General features: G+C 36.4%; 1 protein-coding gene and 1 long non-coding RNA gene across 2 annotated transcripts; both read right to left on the bottom strand.

The window, feature by feature from the left end:
• Nucleotides 1–7,467: 7,467 nt before the first annotated feature.
• On the bottom strand, nt 7,468–8,316 carry LOC126380543 (uncharacterized). The gene is made up of 3 exons (XR_007568489.1): nt 8,176–8,316; nt 7,800–7,939; nt 7,468–7,579 (listed from the first exon to the last, which is right to left on the bottom strand). It is a non-coding gene; the product is annotated as an uncharacterized LOC126380543 (long non-coding RNA).
• Nucleotides 8,317–8,819: 503 nt separating this feature from the next.
• On the bottom strand, nt 8,820–21,430 carry LOC126380260 (bumetanide-sensitive sodium-(potassium)-chloride cotransporter-like). The gene is made up of 16 exons (XM_050029539.1): nt 21,236–21,430; nt 20,843–20,910; nt 20,234–20,299; nt 19,155–19,335; nt 16,915–17,174; nt 15,888–15,996; nt 15,144–15,283; nt 13,687–13,881; nt 12,908–13,139; nt 12,447–12,568; nt 11,624–11,759; nt 11,031–11,242; nt 10,190–10,431; nt 9,725–9,854; nt 9,188–9,281; nt 8,820–8,944 (listed from the first exon to the last, which is right to left on the bottom strand). The coding sequence occupies exons 1-16, from the start codon at nt 21,285–21,287 to the stop codon at nt 8,820–8,822; spliced, it is 2,364 nt and encodes a 787-aa protein (XP_049885496.1). The 5' UTR covers nt 21,288–21,430.
• Nucleotides 21,431–24,418: the final 2,988 nt, after the last annotated feature.

The raw sequence follows: 24,418 nt of genomic DNA on the forward strand, positions 1-24,418 counted from the left end.
TTTCACATAAGTAACAGAACACATGTTCTCCCACACTACTCATTTTTATCTGTTGCACAATGAATTAAAATACTAACTTACTTTTATATATTCTCTTCTTCGCCCGTATAGAAATACCGTATAGGATACGGATAAAGTTTTTAGTAAAGTTTATAAAGATAATAAATTACAAGGCAAGAAAATGAAAATATTACAATAGAAAATGCCGAAGTGCTTTTGTTGAAAAAATATTTTACGCTTCCACATAAGTAACATAACACATGTTCTCATTTTTATCTGATGCACAATGAATTAAAATACTTACTTACTTTTATATCTCTTCTTCGCCCGTATATGAATAAAGGAAAAACAGAAGAAACATGTTCAGCTCAACTACTTCGCACCCCAGGAAAATTGAGTCCAAACTCATTAAGGGATTATGTCTCCAACAAGACGGAATACTTATCTAAAGTAGTTGAGTACCCGGGCCCACTAAGCGGTTCATTATATCCGTTTTTAAGACTTCAATATGAAGTGTGCGTGCAAGTTATTTTCTGACGACTTGTGGCTCCTAACGGGGTGGACATAGCATTAACTTTCTGCATAACATAAGAAAGGGTAGGTAGATACATACATACAGCAATGTTCCCTCATTCAGCGCTTATCGCTATCGACCCGCTAGGGTCACTTAATTCTTTCAAATATTTTTTCTCTCAGACGACGACTTCAGTGGTTTAAAACTCGAGCTGGGAATCGAAACCGGGACACTACTATGTAAGTCTTTCCAAATTGGGCGTTTCTGCAACCAATATACTAAATAAGGTGTAACCATGTAATCAATAATAAAATTTCCAATTTTCTTTTTTATTATTATAAAAATAAACAACAATTAATTCTTTGACAAATAAACACTAAGTTTCATAATGAACCAATTGCTAAATAGGTAATAGGCTACATTTCATTAGAACCTGTTTCTTATGCATCTAGATTCAACACAATTTATTTTTGAATCACAGGATTTAATTTTAAACAGATTAAATTTCTCTTATCATTTTAAACACTACCATTTACAAAAATAATCAGCACTCTATTATATTATATGAAATTTATAATGTACTTACATTATTATTACTTCATTAGCATTTGAAATGACGCGGGCAAGGCTTGCCTGTTTGAGAGACGTTCGTCTATGACTGACACTATACTTAATAAGCTTTCTATAATTTAATTAATCATTATTTACAATGAGATCCGTTTTCCGTTTCTGTATTTCCTCTGCTTATTCTTCTTCATCTGTCGTAGTTGATGTTGTCTCCGTGGAACTGCCCACATCACCACAGCAGGGGTCGCAGCTTGATTCTGTTGTTGTAGTTACAGTAGTCAAATATTTCACATTGATCTTTACTGTATCTTCCTTTCGGCTTCCTTCCTTGGGTTTTTTCAACCCTTTAATTAGTAGAAACAAATCATTGTACGTCTTCGTCGATTTCGCTTCTGGTAGTTTCGGTAGCACAAAAGGTGCTGGTGTCTTTGCTGGTTTCTCTTTGATTACTTTTTCATAAATGTATCTAGCTGTCTCTCCAGTCACAATGCCTTTTTTGATATTATAATTTGCTTCTGACACCGTCTCAACAGCTGACACAGTCCTATTCAATATATGTTTATAGACCAAGTTGCGGTATTTTTTTGTAACTGGCATTATTTGGTTTAGTACATTGTTGATGAAATTAAAAATATAAGGATTGACAACTTGCTGTTGGTGTACCAACACAATTAATATGCACACAATCTTCATTTTAATTTTATCACTGCAACTGTACTAGAAGTAACAACTGTCTCTGACTGTCACTGCCTCGACATGACCGGGCAATATTTGTTGCGGTTCATCAGGGAGTGACCACAATGTAAATTAAATGTTGATATTATTATATTTGTTGACAAACAATGCGATGACGTCATAATGGAATAACAATGACTGAACCACCTCTGTTGCGTGAGAGACAAAGTGCATTCAAAGTCTGGGAAATATCAGCATCAATTTAGAGCCAGTGCACTACGATCACATTTTGAACAGTACTACTTTGTTAAAGGTATTATCATCGCAAAAACTAATATTTAAATTAGCAGAAGAACAAGATCACGAGAAGACCAGTTTATACATTTTTAAAGTACATAATGATGGGCATTTACACAATGTATCTCTTTTAGGAATAGTCTAGTCAAGGTTTTAACCTTGGTGTGTTAAACACATACCTACCTATGTAAGTATACATGTGAGAACTATATAGCTTTCTTTTACTACATTTTTACTGCATTATGACCGTTGTCCTGACTAAAGTATTGGTTTAACTAAAAATAAACTTCAGAACTAATGAAAAAATCAGAAAGTCTTTAGCAACGTACCGTTCCGGGCATATAAGCGGCAAATATATATTCTTTTTATTTCAAGATTACATTAGACTGTCTATATGGACGTTGGACGGATACACTCTCGCTATTCATCATATATTATCCATCTCCAGGATAAGCATCATGTATGGCTAGGGGTACTGATAACGAAACTAAATTTATGTATGTTTGTAAAATAAATATAGAATTTAGACATATCCAAGGTAAATAGGGCAAGTAGTCATAACACCGAATGTGCCTATATCCGAATTAGCGGTGATCCAGAGCCGGATACGAGACACGAGGTTCTGGCCTTTCGAGCTCAGAATTAGGGTGAATTTTTTATAAGGACGCAGGTAAGGGGGCGGGCGGGGTGTTCCGAAGTCGCCGGCGGGCCTGCATATTGCATTAGATTTAAATTGTTTACGTCGTTAAGAAAGAAAGTTCAGCGGAACTGGGCGAGTCGGGAACTTCATCGCAGTGCTGTGTAAGTAGAAGTAAAATTTTTCAGTATAATCGCGCACAACTTTCTGCGACCCGGTTTTTGGTACCATATTACTATCTGTCGTCCTACTTCGTAAGTATAAGTGCTGGTAATACGTAAGTTAGTGCTTCTAGTAGGCTAAGTATCTGTACTTAGCCGCGTTGACGCTATTCCTGCTGAAAGTAAGGAATAAGTATTCTGGAAATTAATAATTAATATTTCATTAATAAAAGTTCAAAAATAATTTTAAAAATAAAGCTTTTATCTGAGGAACTCTATTATCAAAAGAGGTCTATGATCACTAACTTACAAGACACTGTGAATCTAAACGCACACAAACCATTTAAAAAACACGGGTAACGCCGGATGTAAAGTTACTAAACACTAATTTGAGAGTTACGCAATCTGTTTTGAATTTGAAACTAAACTTCGGCGCTGCTAACAGTAATCAATCGTTCTTTTAAAGTACCTAATAGTTATTGTTAAGCCATTGTTCTCGTAATATTAATATTATTAAATTATTAAGTATATTTGCAATCTTCACCCGTGCGCGACATTACATTATGGCCGTAGTTTATAAAAACTGCCATTTCAACTCTAGTTTCACTAGTGAGAACATCCAAGATGAAGATTCTATTCATATTTGTAATATTATTACTATATCAAAATAAAAATGTCAACTGTATGACGCCCGGCGACTTTTTGTCTTCGAATCTACATAGTTTTGCCAATATGATAGCGTCAACTTTTCGCCATATTAAACAAAACGTGGAGAACTTCGCAACACTTTACTTCAAAAGTCTGCAAACTAAGGTCAAGACTCGAGGTGGTGATGACATGCGCTGCGAAAAAAAGGCGTTGAAAACCTTCGGCGTCACGACTGTGAAAGACACGGAATCTGAAAATTTGGAATATCTTAAGTTGAAATTGGAGCCGACGGCACTTATGTCGACAGATCAGCTGATCGAGTTGCACGGTTACCATGCTGAAACCCATCGCGTTCTCACGAATGATGGCTACACGTTAACTCTACACCGCGTACTAATTCTCAATAAAACGCAATCAAATAACAGGACAGTTTTGTTGCATCACGGACTACTTGGTAGTTCGGCGGACTGGGTTATGCTTGGACCTAAAAAATCACTCCCATACCTTCTCAGCGAGGCTGGCTACGACGTTTGGTTAACGAATGCGAGGGGCAACATTTATTCACAAAAACATGTCAATATATCTACGAGAATGACGGAATTTTGGAATTTCTCGTGGCAAGAAATGGGACAGCAAGACTTACCCGCTGTCATAAATTACGTGTGGAAGTTCAAAACTAACAACGAACGCATCAGCTACATCGGCCACTCTATGGGAGCCACGGCTTTGCTAGTGCTATTGTCCACCACACCAGCTTACAACGAATATTTACGGATGGGAATTTTGTTAGCTCCACTAGCATTGATGTCAGAAGTCAAAGGACCACTTCGAATATTGACATCTGTTAATATAAATCCTCTAGAACTGTTAACAGATGTTATAGGCAAGGGTGAGTTTCTGCCTGACAGAAAAATACCAAGTATGATATCAAAAAAGTATTGTAAACGGCCGAAACTTTTATGCAGCAATGCCTTGTTTTTCGTAGCGGGTCTTCCAAAGAATATAAGCAGACAGAGAGATTTTATAGGAAGGTTACTGTATCATGTTCCGGCCGGTGGGTCCACCAAGACTATTTTGCATTACTCCCAAATATTAAAGAGTGGTAAATTTCACGCATTCAACGACGTACACAAAGAATTTCCTTTAAAGCAAGTGACGCTACCGATAGCTCTATTCAGTTCAGAAGACGATTGGCTGGCCAGCGTGGCTGATGTGAAGAAGCTTTACGTCAACATTGCAAACCCCATAGAACACGTCATTTTAAGAAAGAAAAACGTAACACATACAGAATTTGTATGGGGGAACCAGACCAATGATTTAATATTTAGCAAAGTAATGAGACTTTTAAGGAACACTCCCAATAATGCAACAAAAAGTAATGAAGTTTGAAAACTAACTTACATATAATTTATTATTTACATATAATATATTTCTTTTCAATGTTATATTCAACAAGTCGTGAAATGCTTCACATTGTGATTGTATTTAATAAATTGTTTAACATCTTGTATGAGAATGTGGTTTTATTTGGAGGTCAGCGGCACTTTACCCAAAAAAGTATTTTTGTACATTCCTGTAGCAAGATAAGACTCACATTTTAGTGTCCACGCGCGACGACCCTGTCTTTATTACTAATTTCGTCAGATGGGAAAAGTTTTCGGTATCGTCTGGTTCTGGTGGACTTTAGTTAACCCCCGTTTAATTTGCCACTAGAAAACTATACTGATTATGACTTATAAGAATCTCGCCTAGTGAAAATATGTAGCGTATATTCATTATAATATATTCACGGTCTTCATTCAGTGTGTTGTCACGATGCTAGTAGACTTAAAGACCAGACATTCAGAATATTGTATCATAATTATTATGTGTGTCTCTTAACTCTTCATGGTTCCTTTTGATTACTGGAGGTTCTTTTTAGGAACTAAAAGCTTGAGTACATAGGGTTTTAGTGACATCGGAAAATTTTAGTGTTTTTTTTTTAATTATTCCTATACTTTTGCGACGGAAAATGCCACTTGATTGATATCAACTCAGAATCATGGTCTAAACCATCTCTCAAAGTTTTCGTTACGTTGTTACTAACACCCTTTATATACAGGGTTACGATGTCACTAACAGCCTGTATGTGTATACTATTCTAATATTTATGGATGTATAAAGGATAGACAAACAATAATTGAATCCGGGTTATAATTTCCTTTGTTGACTGCCAAGACTAAGCATAAACCAACTACCACAGGAACGGCACAAACAATGCAGATAGGGACAGAATAAAAAGGGGGTAGGTAATTTGCAAAACAGATTTGCATTTATACCAGTCAGAAGACATTAGCCGGACCACATTGTTTTGCCCGAACTCTTTAATTTCCCATGCAAAAGGAGTATTCAAATGCAAATAAAGTCTAATAAAAAAACGGTAGCCCCAGAGTAGACAGAGTTTGGGCAGTCTTGTGGTGCTTCTTCCTTTATTTTACTTTAAGATCGACAACAAATGGGGTTTCCTAGGTTAAAGAAAAATTATGAAATTCTGATTACTAAACAAAGACAGATCTAAAGATGACAAAAACGTTTTATTTTTTCTATTTAACATCTCGAAGAAAAATGTAATAATAAGTGCGATATTTTGTCACATTTTTCTATGATGTCACAGGTTGCTTTTTCATAGAAATTCTAGTCATTTCGTATTTTGACGTGTAGTCATAAGTAACTGATTTGACTAATTGGAAACTACCCTATTGGTTTGTCATATTTGTACAAAGCAATTTCATCTTCTGTCAACTTATATTAAAACATGATTGTATAAAAACAGTCGGTTACAATAGGTACTTGAATTCTTGGATGACTTAGTGTAAGCTAAGTGTAAGTTGTGCTATGAGGTTTAAGTTCTAGAAAGAACCTCCCCGAAATACTTTTTATAATTAATTATTTCACCACGATGGAAAGTACATTTATAAAAAGAAAAATAATTGATCACGAAGATGAAAAATACTGTGAATAATTAGGAATAATAATCTATCTCAATAATAAAAAATATTATTATATATTATTAGGTATGTATATATGTATTTCATATTTCATTTCATTACAATTATTACATAAACATAACGAAGTCTTTCTCGTCAGACTTTGTCTTCGTGTTCCTCAGGTGGCAATCACGCAGCTGGTATTACCTCTGACGAACAGTATCGGAGGCATGTCTTTACCAAGCACTTCCAGCCAAGCTAAGTAGAGGCACGCGGATACTTTGCCCTGTTTCCAAAATATTTAATATTGACATATATATATCCATTTAAGCTATATAACGGCCTCCGTGGTCCAGTGGTTGAGCGTCGGGCTCACGATCCGGAGGTCCTGGGTTCGATTCCCGGTGAGGACATATCACAAAAATTACATTGTGGTCCCTAGTTTGGCTAGGACATTACAGGCTGATCCCCTGACTGTCCGAAAGTAAGACGATCCGTGCTTCGGAAGGCACTTTAAGCCGTATGTCCCGGTTACTACTTACTGATGTAAGTACGTAGTCGTTATACGAGTCATGTCAGGGGCCTTTGGCGGCTCAATAGTAACCCTGACACCAGGGTTGATGAGGTTGGTAATTCACCTCACAACCCACACGATAGAAGAAGAAGCTATATAATATATTATCTTATCTAGTCTATAGTCTTTGTAGTCTCACGCATTCGAAGTTTGTGAATAGATATGATATTATGAACTAACTGACAGGTCAGTGTTAACCTAACCAACGAACGAAAACATGTATCGAATTATAATTAAACTAACGTTATGTTACGTTATTCGCTTATGTCACTCATTTTTTTAAACGTTACGTTATCGGAAGCAAATGCATCTCGGCAGGCTCTCTGGCAATAACAAGCATAGAACAATGTATCTACTTACTGAGATTGATAATTATGGAATATTATAGTGTGTAAATTCACCTTACCTTTCTAGGCAAAGGCAACGTTAACATGATTAAGCTTGTCTGTAAACAATTTTGTAGTATTATTTCTCGCAGCCTCAAATGTCTTGCGGTTTTCGGACGTAGCCTTTCCAGTTCCTCGTTTGATATCAGGGTATCTGTAAGAAATATCGTCTAATTAGAACATATGTAATACATTAACATAAGCTTATGTAGTGGTAGGCAGGCAGAGCCTCAAATAATTTGCGGTACGTAGCAATAAGTACTAAGAAAAAAATACTTTAAAAATGTTGGCAATACTGAAATATCTGACCATTATTTCAATGTCTAATGTTTTTTTCTGAATTAAAAAAGACAAAACTCATATCACATTCTCACCGCTATTCGTGTCCGTCTTGGACCCGGCGACGATCTCGTCGAACAATTGCCAACTTTCTGCTGAAGGGTCGACCCAGTAGTCTTCAATCATATGCAACGACTCACACTTAATACGAAACTTTTCTAATAATACAGCCATCCTGTAAAATATATGACCTAGCATAAATAATCAAGATACTTAACAAACCACTGTGCCGAAACAAGAGTATTTTAATACCTTTCTGCGAATTTAATACCAATTAGTCACAATAACAAAAATGACCCTAATCAAAGTTGGCTGATAAAAAATATATTCAGCGCCTATACAGCATTGGAAGAAAAACTTCCTGACATTAAATACGTATTTTTTACATATCAATAAAATAAACAAACTTACTTTGCTTCAAACTCGTCAGATATGATGTTTCTTTTAGGAAGAGCGAAAATCCGAAGTGGAATATTTTCTTTGAACGCTCTTCTAGACACTATGTATGGCAGCAGTATATTCAAACCACCATCATCAGACAGCCACCATACGTCCAAGTTGGTATGCTATGAAAACAATATTCAATAGGGATTACTTGGCTCTTGGTGCCATGAGTGGTTCGTATCGTAGCAGGCGATAATCACTCAAGTGATTTAATCAATTTAATGTCCCAAAATGCCCCAAAAGTCCCAAAATGTCCCAACACGCCCAATTTAAAATGGTACTTCGTCGTATCGACAAGTGGACCTAAGAGAAGGCGTTTGCCTAATCGTGGCAGCATCTACTGGCTCCAGTTGTGAATCCAAGTCACCCACGGCCCCATTCAAACGCCATTTTCAAGGTTATACGAGATCAACGACGAGAACAACGATTTCTTTTTATCATAGGTACATACGTAATATAACGTGGCTAACTTTGTGCGGCAAATCTACAATAAGTCACGTAAAAAAGGCTAACTTTCAAACATTTATTGACAATAGCAAAAGGTGCAAATCAAATTCGCCGAAAATTTCAGATATGCCAGTTAGCGACGTCAGCGACTAAACATAGTATACCTACTGCCACTGACTTACCTGCATCCAATATGGAAATACTGCCGCCGATTGTCCACCCACATACTTGGGGGCAGCAGAGTGTCGCTTGAGAAGCCCTTCACTAACAAATCTCATTGTAGTTGAATCTGTAAATATAAATCACAATTATAGGCAGGAATATTATAAGTATGCACAAAGCGAATGAAGCATGTCACAAAATAATACCTATTACGTAACATCACAACTTTACATTTCAGGTGCATTAACAATAACAAACTCAACAGTATGAAACGCAAGCCTGCCGTTTAATGTTGGAACTGCCTTGAACAGTATTTGTACAGGAACCACAAGACAAGAAATAAAGTAAATATATAATTATATTTTCTTACCCTTCTGCCCAAAACTATTGTCGTCTTCATCAATCTCCGGCGCTGTTAGTGGTTTCAGATTTTCTTCTGAATCTGTACTCAAGAGCGCACGCACCTGTTTCCATTACAATATCAAAATTTCAATTTGGGATCATAGAAAAATGCTATGAATAATGTGTAAGTAATCGATTCGTGCAAATCATCTCCCTAGCTTTATCCCGTTTTTCACAGGGTCCGCTTACCTAACCTGAAGATTTGACATATCAAGTTTTTTTACAGAAGCGACCTGTCTGACCTTCTAACCCGCGAAGGGGAAACCAGCCAAATGAAAGTTAGGTCACATACCTCCGAAAATGCATTTCTCGGGAATGTCGGTTTCCTCACGCTATTTTCCTTCACCGCTGAACACGTGATAATCATTTATGATCCAAACATGATTTCGAAAACAATTTCGATCATTGGTTTAGGTCTGTGCTGGATTCGAACCTGTGACCTCAATGTTATAATCGATTCGTGTAAATGCACCACACAAATATTGAAGCCATCTAAAGTAAATACCTGGTCTGTTCCTGAGACATCAAACGATAATGCTCTATCTTTTGATATGACTCTCATTTTCTTCCTCAGATTGTATTCATCGTCGGGTGCGCGTAATACTGTCAGCGCCACATTATGTTCATAAGCTGTCCTATAAAAAGTAGAATTATATTATTAACTTTCAATGTCATTATCATTTATCTTCTTTATTGTGCCCTATGTGTGATAATAGAAGATAAAAAAGTTGTTTATGTGCTTTAGTATCTTCGTTAAATGATACTGCAGCTATATTGATTACTACGTTCACTGAAGATCCTTTGAATTTATATATGAATTTGAACACAACTTATCTCTCTTTTTTATATGGAATACATGCATACCTACACGGATGAGTCACATCGTCACTTACTAACAAGTAAGATTGTAGTCAAACGATTATTATAAATAAATAAAAATTTAAAAAAGATTACCAACATTAGAACTTACTGCAACGCTCGGAAATAGGCTTCAACATCTTCATAAGGTTTTTCAGACCAGTTTGTCAAAAATCCTACGAGGAGAATGTTGGGACTAAAACGACCAAGCCCGGCGCACTGGAGTAAGGCTGATACACCTTGATCCAAGAGATGCTTGTCTAGTACCACGTAGAAACCTCGGTACTTGTTGTCGTTCAGCCACTCCTGACCAACTTCGCAACGCACTAGTCGCTCCTCGGATGTTAGCTCTTCCTACAATTATAATTACTTAATTAAATGCAATCATTACCATGGAGCTAACTAGCTAAATAACCTTGCCAATCAAATAGTTTTACACTAACTGTTTTGTCTTTAAATTATAGTGCGACAAAGATTTTGTAGAACTCGGATGACTTTGACAGAAAACGTAGATATTTTTTTTTTTTTTTTTATTATTTATAACACTTCATAAATTACACATAGATTATTTACAAACATCGCTAAACCTAAATAGGTTTGTCTCGATGCCTTCTTCTTCGGCATTCGCCACGCTTTCACATTATTACATTTAAAGAACTTACACAAAACAAATCCTTACCATTCACCGAGGTGCTTACTTAATTATAATAGGTAGGTAGCAAACAGAAATCACACATTGACCGTCAGTAGGCATACGCTGCTACATGCAGTCGCTCATCAACAAACCCAAAACAAATTATATTCTATATTTTATTCAAATCTTATCTTATATTACATTTTATCTTATTTTATTCTATATTTCATTTCCTAACTAACAACTGTCACAAAGTGTATTTTTAAGAAGATGGCGTTATTTCTTATACTAATTTCTCAACAATGCAAATCTGACTTACTTTTTCAATATCTGCCACAATCATAAAGGAACCAGGTTTAGTGATGAGGTGTCCTATATCAACTAACCCAGGTCTTAGAAACGGTGGACCAGCTAGGACTAGGAGTTGTGGATTGTATGACTTTATTGCTTCTTCTTTACCAGCCATATTTAAGAGGTAGTTCACAGCATCGACGTATCGATGTGCGTCCGTACTGCTACCCCAATTAGCACCTGAACATGAAAGGAATATAGACATTTTATAACCTGTCATAATGAAAATATATTTTATCGTACTGCACTTTATGGATGGTACTTAAGACATCGAAATAAACCGGGATTTGGACGACTATTTTGTGTTTGAATCTTCAATTCGGACGTTAAGCAGAATGTACAAACGGTGTCACATTTTACAGGGTTTAGTTCGTATCACAATGTAAAGCTGAAAAAATGACATCTAAGTGTATAAAAATAAAGGTACTTAGTTTGATTGAAAGGTATAATCACGATTACATATTTTTTTAATGTTATTAGTAAGTCTACTTCAGGTACTTATAAGTAGTTAGTTGTAATTAGTAACTTAGCACATCATTATATAATAGAGTTTCCACTTACTCGGTTTTCTGTAATGCACCAGAAGATATAATGTTAGAAAAATTAAAACGGTCACTAAAGCCATGACCCAACTGATGACCATCATAATGACCAGACACACTATAAAGCCGAACAACGACAACCATATATTGTAGAACTGGAAAAAAAATAACTAAGGGTTACTTACACAAATATAAAAGTATCCAACTATAATATTTACAAATAAAAAAGTATTACACATCAATGAAACCAACAAACCCTCTAATCTAAAAAAAAATCCCTGGTGTCAGTTCTCTAACTGTTAGGTTAGAGGATTTTGTTGTTGTGACCAACCCTCTGCATGGTCTCTAGATCTGGAGGTCCCAGGTTCGATTCTCGATGCGGATATTTCAGAAAACTTCACTTTGTGATCCCTAGTTTGCTTAGGATATTGCAGACTGATCACCCGATTATAAAGCTAAAACCACCAGTGGGTCCCGGAGACGAAGCACTATTTACTTTAGTATGTGGCGTGGTCGTTACATGACTCATTTGAGGGGCTCTTAGCGCCCAATAGTAACCCTGACGCCAGAGTTGATGAGATCGGTCATTCACCTCACAGCCCATACGAGAGAATAAGAACCAGCAATAGCGTAATGTCCGGTCCACATTATTCCAGTTAGCATTCCAGTCTATCGATTGAATGCAGCGTTGGAATGTTACTGAAATAATGTGAATCTGTACTTGTATACGCTGGCACGGGGCATAAGGGATAAAATAAAATAAAACTCGGATTTCCCTTTTACTCTTCTAGCGTCTTTTCATACCTAATGCTGTCTCGTTTTTTTTCTAAACACTCACGTACGCGAAATTGGGGCCTCCAACTGATGTGACCGACGAAGCCTGCATGGAAGGTGCAGAAGTTTATAAGAGCATACGAAGCCAGGTAGAAGTTGGTGATGAGTGGCGCTATCGTATTCAAATCAGCTGCGAATAAATAAAATGTTAGCTTTTTACTAGGGTACCTAATGACTTTGAAAAGTTTCTTTGAGTAGATTTATTATTGATATTATCTACGCATTCACACTAATGTATTATATATGGGTTTTATAAAAGTGTAAGAAAATATTAGACCAATATATTTATTATGATTATTAATTTATTTTCAAGAAAAAATGTGCGTTATAGAAATGTTCTGCCCAAACTCTACTTTTACGATTTTACATGATTTATTCTACATAAGGCCCCTTACAAAAGGGTACTAAGTTAGCTAGCAATGCCCGTTAGTTTTAAAACTTATTTTTATTAAAGTGCATAATATCTTACCTATACATAAAAAAAATAATGAGACTACAAATGTGAGAACGTATCCGCGATATGGTTCGCCGAGGCGGCCGTATGGTTTAGCGAAGAATGCGAGGCCGGGATATATTTGATCCTTTCCCAGAGCTTGGATTAATTTCGGTACTGCTAACACGTTGGTCAGAGCTGTCGAGAGGGTTGCCGCCCAACAACCAAAGAAAATTAGTAGATTCCACAACGCCATCAGCTGCATCATCTGAAATCCTCACAATTCTCCTCGATCGTCGAAAGGATATACACTCTCTTTAAGTTCTAGCAGCTCACGAAAGCAGTCGGACTCTGGTTGTGTTTAACCTGTACATGCTTGGTGCGACTATGTGCATGGCAAATGCGACTTCGCAAAGCCGACTGGCTTCCTCAGTTGCAAGAATTATTTTACCTATCTATCAATATATCTGTAACGTATAATGTAATAAAATATGTTCTTATTTTATAAGCTGATACACGTAACAGAAAAAAAATATATGGACACGTCCATTTTTGGCAGATATTTAAAAAAACCCACCCAAAATTTTATATTGGCCACTAAATAACCCGACAGAATCGAGTTGACAGCGCACGTTAAACAGGTTGAATATCAGTGGAACGCCTATTTCATTCCCCCGGGTTAGTTTCCATTCACTCATTCATTATAAAATGAACAGTCGTCAATCATTTTGGTGGATAAGAAAATGACGTGTATATTTCAAAATAAAATTAGGAAGTGTCTGCAGGAATAGGGGGCATTACATCTATATATTTACCTCGTAGTTATTGTGCAATCCGTATGCACAATTAGGCTTGCATTTCTCAAGAGCATCATAATCACTAATGTGCGTGTAGTTTCCGCTAGCGTCTCTCAACCCCGCAACACCGCATAGAAGTGTCATGGTAACGTAACTAAAAGTAGATATTAAAACAGCCAATAGGGTGCCCTTAGGTATAGCCGAAGCTGGATCCTGCAAGAAAAAGATTCGAAAATTTTGGCCACGGGTCATTGACCTTTATAATCATTATTATGATATTTGGTTTTATTTTTTTTAAAGAAAGACTAGGGCCTAGTGCCGGGGATTTTCTTGCAGCTCCTTTTTCTCTGCTATACCTACAGATTGTGAGAAGCTGCTGTAGTTTTAGGCGGATGAGGCGTTCGTTTTGTAAATCTGAATCTGAATAAAGGTTATTTTTAAATTTGAATTTGACCTGTTCTTAAAAGGTATTTAGTAATTATTAATTAATTTTAATCATTCATGATAGGAGTAAAAGACCCGTGCTTTACTAGTTGGAAGAACGCTTGACTATCATCGTGAGGTCGTAGGTTCAAATCCAGCACGGGCCTAACGCAACCAATGATTTTCGAATTGGTGTTTGGATCATAATAGACTATCATTTGCGCAGCGGTGAAGGTGAGCATCGGGAGGAAACCTACATACTCGAGATTGGGCTGGTTTTCCCTTTGGCTTGGACCAGGCAGTAGCTTTTGTATGATCTTTTTGTTGTTGTGTGTCGTAGCTAAACTAACCGATATTGAGATTAAAAGGTAGAAATCAATAATACAGCTAACATGGTCATGAATAGTCAAGTTATAGTCACGCGAAGGTTGTAAAAGAAAAAGGTTGGAAAAGCCTTTTTTACGTATTGTTAATTTGCCGCAAATAGCATTAACTACTTGGCCGGAGGTTGGGAGGCCCTAACGCTCATTTTGTATGAGAACCGCTGTCGCCGGTTCAACCCCACTTTCGTTTACTACTACTCCTGCAAACAGATAACTGCGATAGCTCTACTGCTTCTCAAATTTCATAGCCACTTTACCGGCAATGTATATTTTATGTGATATACTACAATTTTATCATTACTTTTCATAAGATACTGCATACAAAAGTATATGTTTGATAAATAGGCGACTTGATAGTATCTCCTTGTATGAGTCGATATTTGACTTTTTGCCCTGCAGGTTATAATACACAAGACGACCTTTTATTTTAAGTACCACCTATCGCAGGGCTCCGTAGGTTGTAAAGTTTGAGGACGAGTGAAGTGCAAAGTTGAAGTATCAACTATTTGCCATATTTATATGGCGCGCGCTAAGCGATCGCTTGAACCTTCCAACCTCTTTCCTTTATTTTGTGGGTACAGTAATGGAATACATATAGGTATCATTTTAATTAGAATTAGATATAGTAGGCAGGCTTATATATGTGTATAAGATAAGATAATTTATTACCTTTAGATCCCCGCAAATGTTAGCACCAGCCTGTATGCCTGTCACTGAAGGAAAGTACATAGCAAACACACTGAAGAAGTTGTGATCGCGGTCTGAGTGGTATCGAAAATCGGGTATCCAGTTGCGGTTCGCTACTTCCACTAAAACAATAAATTAACAACAACAAATAGACTATTAAAGCAATTAAAGAAAAAAGTATTCTAAACTTACTATCTTAATTCAAAGTTTGCTTGGCTACCAAATACCCATATTACACCGTTCACTGTTTCTTTATTTTGTAATGACCTAGCCTATTGACCATTAAAAATACATTACGTATTAATGTAATGTAATCTCATTGCATTGATGTATATGTTACTAGAGTTGTGTAAATGGGTTTCAGTATATCATTATTAGTATTGACGAATGTAACCTTTTTTGTTTTTACGGATGTCATTCACAACTCGGCCGGACAAAACGTGGAAAGTACACAAAATTCTCAAATGGGGAAAATTAGTAAGATGACCCCAGAATAAAAAGGATAAACCTAGCACTCCACCCAAAGTTTGAGGGTACTCATTGTCAATCCATCCTATATTAAAAACTTTATATAAGTACAAGACATAACTATCAAAGATAGGTTATATCCTGATCACTTGTGGCTCTGTTCACCACATTAGAGACTACGGGCGTAAGATATGAAGTGTTTAATGTAATTTATTTCACTTCTAAATATTAATAATGAGTACCTACATTAATACTTACTTTGTATACCCACGAAACCTTGAGCTCTCTGTCTGTCGTTCAAAGGGCCTATACAAGCCCCTAATATGTAATTAAATATGGCCAGTAAAATAATTACAATAAGAATATTCTGAAATTTAAATAATACAGAAGTATTGTAAAATAATAGGTAAAATATTATTGTAAGTAATGATGTAGGCACCAGGGCAGGCTAATTGGTGTGAACATTCGTATGTACCTAAAATATACTTAATGTTATTGTAAAATGTGATAGGAATCTAGAAAATATTACAGTATCATAATAAAATTTTGGGAAGTAAATATTTTGAAAATGTTAAAAATACGAAGAAAAACTTCGTGTAAATGAAATTCCGTGTACCGTCCGCACGATAAATGAAAATAGTGGACATACTGCGAGAAGGCAGAGCCGTGGTAGCCCAGTTCGTAGAAACCTTGCCTCTCACTTTGAGGTCGAAGGTTCGAAACCAGCACAGGCCTAAGCCAATGATTGTCGAATTTGTTTCCGAATTCATGTTTGGATCATAAATAATTATCACGTGCTCAGCGGTGAAGGAAAACATCTTGAAGAAACCCACATTCCCGAGAAATGCATTTTCCGAGGTATGTGACCTAACCTGTATTGGGCTGGTTTTCGCTTCGCGGGTTGAAGGTCAGACAGGTAGTCGCTTCTGTAAAAACCGGACCTGACACATCTTCAGGTTAGGTAAGCGAACCCTGTGAAAAACCGGATAATGCCTACGAGGAAGATGATGACTACGGAGACAGAATATGCATGCTTTATCTGATCTACATAGGTATTTACATAGGTAACACAACATAAACACTAATGTAAGTATTTAATAATAATTACTAGAACCAATATAAACCGACCCATCAACATCTCTGTACTGTACTGTTTTATTGGTCAGGAATAGGAAGTTCAATTAATAACGACATTGTTACGTCTACTTACATCTAAGAATAAGATCTATTTTAATTTAAGTTGCTTATGAAGATTTATATTATAAAGTATGGCATAGGTAAGTACCTGTGTTTTGCTCTCCCAGTCCATGCCAATTGCACAAATAAGACACATGAGGAATATAGCAATGGTTCCTACAAGTCTGACGTCATTTGTGCCATTGTCAATAATTTTAAGGTTGTATCTTCGAAGTAAATCATTGAAAGAGTCACAGAAACCGATTGTGTTCATACTAGCAGCTACGGCGTTGGCAAAGGCGAATATGATTCCAACAGAAGCTCCTAGCTCTGCTCCTAGTGACCTCGAAACGAGGTAATACACACCACCTGAAAGAAGACGTAAAACTTGTGGATGTGAAGGAAAGGTACGTATGGTTGTATTCAGGTATACTTTAGAACTCTGTCACAGTTAGATGCATTTTATAGAGACTACATTCTAAATGAAGGTGCTCACATGCCCGCATTGTGCGAGGATCTTTCCTAACGAGATTGGTTATAATCCACATGCGATTCAACATTGGATTTGAAACAGTCATCAAAGTTAATTCGAATGTGGTATAATCATGCTGGTCTTCAGCACATCAAGCCTTAAAAACTAGATATTACGTAAATTCTAACAAGAAAGATCAGTATAAAAACCGGCTACTTGGCAAAAACATTTCATCATACTTAAATAAATTCTATCTCAGGACTTCGTATCAAAAATCGAATCTCCATGCTATCGAACATAAAAAGTTGTTTTCTGATTACTTGTGGTCTTACTACACGCACACACCTCTCATGCAGGCTCACACACACACACATACACACACACTCCATCACGCACGCTCTCTCTCTCTCTCTCTCTCTCACACACATACACACACACACTATCTTTTTGTAGTACTTACTATTTTTAAATGATGTTTCTCATATTTCCTACGTATTTTTTTTTATTTACGTTCTATGTATTGCTGTATTAATAACATTATTAATGGCCGTATTCCTGGAAGTGGAGGCCTGGAGACCTATAACACAGGGTATCCTAGTTTAGGCTCCAACCTCTACAAATATCATATTTCCTCTCCGGTTCTCTAGTCTTCAATATGGTTCTCTTTTCTTCAACTCTTTCCAGCACTTTTTCATTTGACACCATTTCAGTCCAGCTTATACCTCAAATGCTTCCAACCTCTCTGTCTCTCTGTGTCATAGTCCACGTTTCACTTCCATAGAGTGCAATGCTCCAAATATATGATTTAATAAACCGTTTCCTTATTTTTAATGATATGTTTTTGGTTTTCAAAATGTATTTTTTCCTGTTAAATGCTTGTTTGGCTATTGCAATTCTGGCTATTATGTCTTGTGTGCATCTAGAGTCACTATTTACTATACTTCCAAGATATTTGAAACTATCAACTCTTTCTAATATGTTGCAAGAGCAATACATAGAACGTAAATAAAAAAAAATAAGCTTACAACTATATTTCCAATGAGTGTCTTTCCAGGATACGTTTCCCAAAAATAATATAGAATTCCCCTTCGGCCGCCTACGAAACCATTGCTATGTTACATGAGAAGAAAACATTATTACGCACAATGAATAATTTATAATTTTTTTCGTCCCATGTAACTTTACATAGCAATGGGTTCGTAGGCGGCCGAAACATTTATAAAAATGATTGTTGCTTGATATTTGGATCAGATTATGCATAATAATTATGTTGCTACCTATACTCGTATTGCTTCTCTTTATTTTGATCACAATAATAATGGGCCGAAGATAAATTTGTGCCTGGGTGTAATAAAAAAGGTCATCATTTATTTATTTACGCCCAAAAGCAAAGATAATTATAATAAACGTTTCTTTTTTTTCTTTCTTTCTTTCTTTCTAGATGTTTTTGAGGAACATAGCCTAGAAAGTCCCTCATTGGCCTAGCCAGAGGTACATCGCAAGATGAACTGAGCACATATGATTCGTATGATATTTTATGTTTTATATAATATAACATATCTAATCTTCTTAATATCGGGTGGGTTGTGAGGTGGAATACCAGCCTCATCAACTCTGATGTCAGTGTTATTATTGAACTACATACTTACATCAGTAAGTAGTAACCGGGAACAACGGCTTAACGTGCCTTCCGAAGCACAGATCATATTACTTTCGGATAATCAGGTGATCAGCCTGTAATGTCCTAATTAAACTAGGGATCACAAAGTGATTTTTGTGATATGTCCCCACCGGGATTCGCACCCGGGGCCTACGGATCGTGAGCCCAACGCTCAACCACTGGACCACGGAGACCGTTAATCTAATAAAGAACTTACCTCCCTGTACGATCCCGTTGGTACATATAGCGCTCAGAGAAAGAGTAGTGATGATGCATACTATAGTAGATATAGCGATGATGAGCAAAGTTAACGCTATGCCAGCCTGAGCAACCACCCATGATATCCGGAGGAACAGCGTCACCCCCCAAATGTTCAGGAGACATGGTATCAAAACACCCTGAAAACACAATTACATTGTCACAGATTTGCTATTAACATTTTCATAAAAAAAAACAAAGTTGCGTAAACAATATATTGGTGCCGATTCGGGCAATCACCAATTAGGGTGGTATAAATAAACAAATCTCAGCTGAGACTGCCCTCAAGATCATGCTCAAGTCCCTGTTTTTGTATAAGAATCGTCACATTGACATGTTCTTGAGGTCAGTCTCAAAGCTGAGATTAGTTTATTAATACCAACCTCATTTGACAGGAGTAAAACTACTTCATAATACCCCCCAACACAACACACCCACCAACAGCCACCGTAACAGCCTCCGTGGTCTAGTGGTTAGAACGTCAGACTCACGATCAGGAGGTCCGGGTTCGATGCCCCATGGGGACATTGCGAAATCACTTTGTGAGACTGTTCTTCGTTTGTCTGAAAAAGTATGATTCCGTACTTCGGAGGGCATCTTAGGCTGTTGGTTCCGGCTATTAGCCGTAAAACACCTCCACCAACCCTCAATGGAGCAGCGTGGTGGAGTATGCTCCATACCCCCTCCGGTTGATTGATAGGAGGGCTGTGCCCAGCAGTGAGACGTTTATAGGCTGTTTATGTTAATTATGCTAGTTTTATCTCTTTTTTGCATTTATTGTAAGTGAAGGACGGCAACAGTTTAAAAGCTGTCAAACTAAAATTAGGCTCTGGGTGGTTAAAAAGACCACATGACATTTGCGCATACAAAAGTAAGTGCGCAATGCAAAGAATTGTCAAATAGCAATATTGCTTTTCAAGGTAAATTGCTTTAGTGTGGCCTATTTACCCCAAGTTTGTGTCGTTCTAAAAATTATCATTCATAGACATTTGGATGTGAGTGTATGTATGTAGTCCCATCATTTTTATAATCGATTACCTGTATCCATCCCAGTTTGAAAGTATAAGTTCTATTATCAGGCGTTGGGTAGAGATGACGTGACTCCTGATAAAGGACAATATTATATTAAGTAAGTACTATAAGTATTTTAAAGTGTTTTAATTAGGCAAAATGATGATGATGATGATTAGGCACAATATGCATATAACAATGTAAAAAAATCATAATAAAAATATAAGTACGTTCAGAAGATTAGATTGAACATTAATTATTAAGTAACTGAATAATATTCTGCCGTCAAGTAGTATTTAAATGCAATCGGGTACAAATGTAAAACAATTAAAATAATAATAATTATCTGGGGCGATAAAATTGCCACATCGAAGCAATATTATAATTATAATTCATCTAAGACAACAATATTGCTATTTGACATTTAATATTGTTTGCGCAAACGTGAAATTGCAACATTGCTTTCTTAGATAACTATTCATTCAATTCATCATTCTCACTCTTCATTGAATTCATCTAAAATAGCAACATTTGCGCATATAAAAGTAAGTGCGCAATGCAAACAAATGTCAAAAAGCAACATTGCTTTTTTATATGAATTGCTTTGATGTGGCCTTTTTAACTCCCTGCTCTCACCATGTGTTTCAGAACATCACTTGACATTTCGATGCTTCTCTTCTTCCCAGATTCTTTGACATTTGAAACTAAATATAAACAAATAAAATATTATTAAACACTTAATAAAAAAAAAATAGAATTGTAGGTTAGTTACTTTATAAAACCTGTTTACATTTGTATGTTTTAAAACAGCTGAATGTCCTTAAAAGGCTTTCCCTCACGTGCTTTAAGATGAAACCTAAGTACTATCCCAACAGGCTACAATTTAAGCGAACTACTTATATTTTATCGTGTAGAAATATATCACATTATAAAATAAGGATCATGAAGACAAAAATAACCTTGTGTATTATCTTTGTTTGTATCTACTTACTTACATAATATAATATTTATGGCAATGAAATTACTCACAAGAAACTGTGTCGGATCTTTTTATAAAGCTGAACTTTTTTAACTTTTCCATAATTGCCAGGGGTATCAATCTTCGACTAAACTATAATTATAATTGTTACAGATGTACATCTACCGTTACACTTGATAACGATTTAAGTATTTGTGGATGTCGTAAATATTGTGGTACAAATATTATTATTAAACGAAATACTGCAAAATACATTCGTTTTGGCACCGTCTATGTAAACTAAACCTTAAAAGCATTTCAGCTTATTATTTAAATTAGTATTGTTGTAATACCAAAGCAAAAAGTTGGATATTACATGGTTATGTCTCAGGGTTATGTGATGGACAGAAACGTCAGACATGTCTTAGTTTCTTCTGACAAACGAGTAGCATAGAGCATCATGAGCCTTTGTGGATATCGTGTTGCCTAAAAGAAGATATAGGTTGAATCACAGAACAAAAAAAGTCCGGTTCGCGCCGTAAATTACCAAAGATAATCTAAGGGAAGCTATTGAAAAATTATTATCTCCACACATCGACATAGGTCGCGATTAGTTTACCAAATGCAAATGCAAAGCAAGTTTGCATTGGAACAAGAAATTTTCAATTTTCACATTTTATGGTTCATCGAAAATACCCCATAGATTTTGATTCCCCTACCAAATGGTTGTATTTTTGGATTGCGTTCATATTCACGATTGATTATTAAACAGCTTAAAGAAACTGTAAGTCCTAAATTGATGATTATTTAAACATGATACCTCCAAGCGTTCTTGAGAAAAAAGGTTGTGGCTTACAGACAGGCAAACGGACGGACAACAAAGTGATCCTATAAGGGTTACGTATTGTTTCCTTTTGAGGTTTGGAACGCTAAGAAAGGTCAAATTCTGGGTAGACGACGGCGACGTCGTGGCATCGTCGTTATGCAGTATGATGTAACAGGCGACACTCGTACCGTATGGTCACCTAATATTTTATTACATACGTACGTACCTCAGGACAATCAGGAACAATCAGGTTTCCTTTCATGCAAAAAATACAGCAGACTACTGTATTAAATGGTTTACCATTTTCCTTTTGTGAAACTGCATTTTCACCTTGCTCCAGTGTCTGTGAGGACTGTGTCAATAATTATTCAATGTTGAAGGGTTTACTCAAGTTATTTTCTAAAATGTTGCTAAATTATAATTGTTTTAAAATATTGTGACTTTCAAAGCTGCAGGCCCGTCGCTCTATGCTTACAAATCACGCTCGGTCCTAGCCACCATCATTTTTATTTTCCTCGTTCCATTAAATGAACGTTAACTGTCGTCTTATATGGCGGTAAGCGCTGGGGCCTTTGGGGGTTTGGTAACTCGAATTAATTGTCACAAAATTATGCTAACAGTTTTTATTTGACTACCGTCCCTTAAAATACATCATCTTATTTACATATTCTAGTAAAGTCGGTTGTGGTTGCGATGTCTAGATTTTTCTCAAATCAAGTACTTAAAAATATTATGGGAATGCAGTTCTGTTATTCTTATCGACCATTGTATTAACGCCCTTAAACATCAACATATGAATAACTTACCCACACCACTTCGAGTTGACTTTAGAGTAGTATATCGCAGTTTATTAGATCAGTACTATCATAAGTGGCATGACCCAATTTAAACATGGTTAAATTATCATTAATTATATACAGTGTCATAACTATAACCATGTTACAAAAAGAATTAAATGCTGATTCAGAATTCAAGATACCAGAAAAAATCCAAGTTGCGGCCAATAAACTTCTTGATTCGTTTAGGGTTTTTGCAAGAAATATAAAACTTCTTTTCAAAAAGCCAATAAATAAAGTTACACAAAAGAAAGACACAATAAAAAAGGCATTTTATAAATTCCTGGAGGAATGTAAGACGGCAAAACGGCGGGATAACTCGCTGATAGATGTGGAAGAAGAAGAATATCCAATTCTATCTGCTCCAGAAATGATAATGAAGCATGGCTACAAAGTGCAAACTCATACTGTTCGGACAACCGATGGATATCATTTAATTCTACACAGGATTATGTTGATTCCTAAACAAAATAATGTAACACCAAAGGTTGTACTTCTACATCATGGTTTGTTAGGAAGTTCGGACGACTGGATTCTTCTTGGGCCAAATAAAAGTTTACCTTATTTGTTGTCTAAAAACGGTTATGACGTGTGGTTTGCGAACGCCCGAGGAAACAAGTATTCAAGAACTCACTCCATCAGAAGTTTGGATTCAAATTATTTTTGGAACTTTTCTTGGCACGAAATCGGACATTTCGATTTAGCAGCAACAATAGACTACATAAGAAGAAGAACAAATGCATCTACCCAGATCGATTTTATTGGACATTCCCTGGGAGCTACTGCGTTATTGGTACTTTTATCAACCTCACCTCAGTACAACCGCGTATTGAGATCTGCAGTATTTCTGGCACCACTTGCGTTTATGTATTCGGTCCGTGGACCATTTAAATTTCTTGCCGACTTCACTTATAAAGAAGGAGTTGATGCTTTAAGTTTTCTTGGAGAGAAGGAATTTATGCGAAATGAGGTATTTCCCAAAAAGTTGATCAGAAAATATTGTATCGGAGATGAGGAATTATGTTCAAATCCATTGTTGTTCTTGGCAAATGGTGGTCAGACTATATATAATAAGAAGTTAAAGGAAGATATAAAAGGACATGTGCCTGCTGGTGGATCTACTAAAACGATTGTGCATTATTGTCAGGCGGCGAAGAGTGGTCAGTTCCAGATGTTTGATTTTGGTACGGAAGAAAACGTGAGGAGATACGGGATGCGGTCGCCTCCTGCCTACCGGCTGAATGACGTGACGGTCCCTGTTGCTATTGTGTCCTCGGACGATGACTGGCTGGCTTCCAGCAGAGATGTCTTAACTTTGTTACCGAACCTTCCGTACGCCATGTTCCACCACGTCATCAAGAGGATGAACTTCACACATACTGATTTCGTTTGGGCTGAAGACGCGCCGCAACTAGTTTACGATATAATTTTAAAAACTTTGGAACAGATGGCACCAGGTAGGTTTAGTGTCAACGTTCTTTAATGATGTTATTGTATGATTTCAATTTAGTTTTATTCCAATTAATGATATTTTTTATTCTCAATATCTATACTACATTTTACCCGAATCTTTTCTAATTCTAACAATGTTT

Source organism: Pectinophora gossypiella, chromosome Z, assembly GCF_024362695.1.
Source record: "Pectinophora gossypiella chromosome Z, ilPecGoss1.1, whole genome shotgun sequence".
NCBI lineage: Eukaryota > Metazoa > Arthropoda > Insecta > Lepidoptera > Gelechiidae > Pectinophora > Pectinophora gossypiella.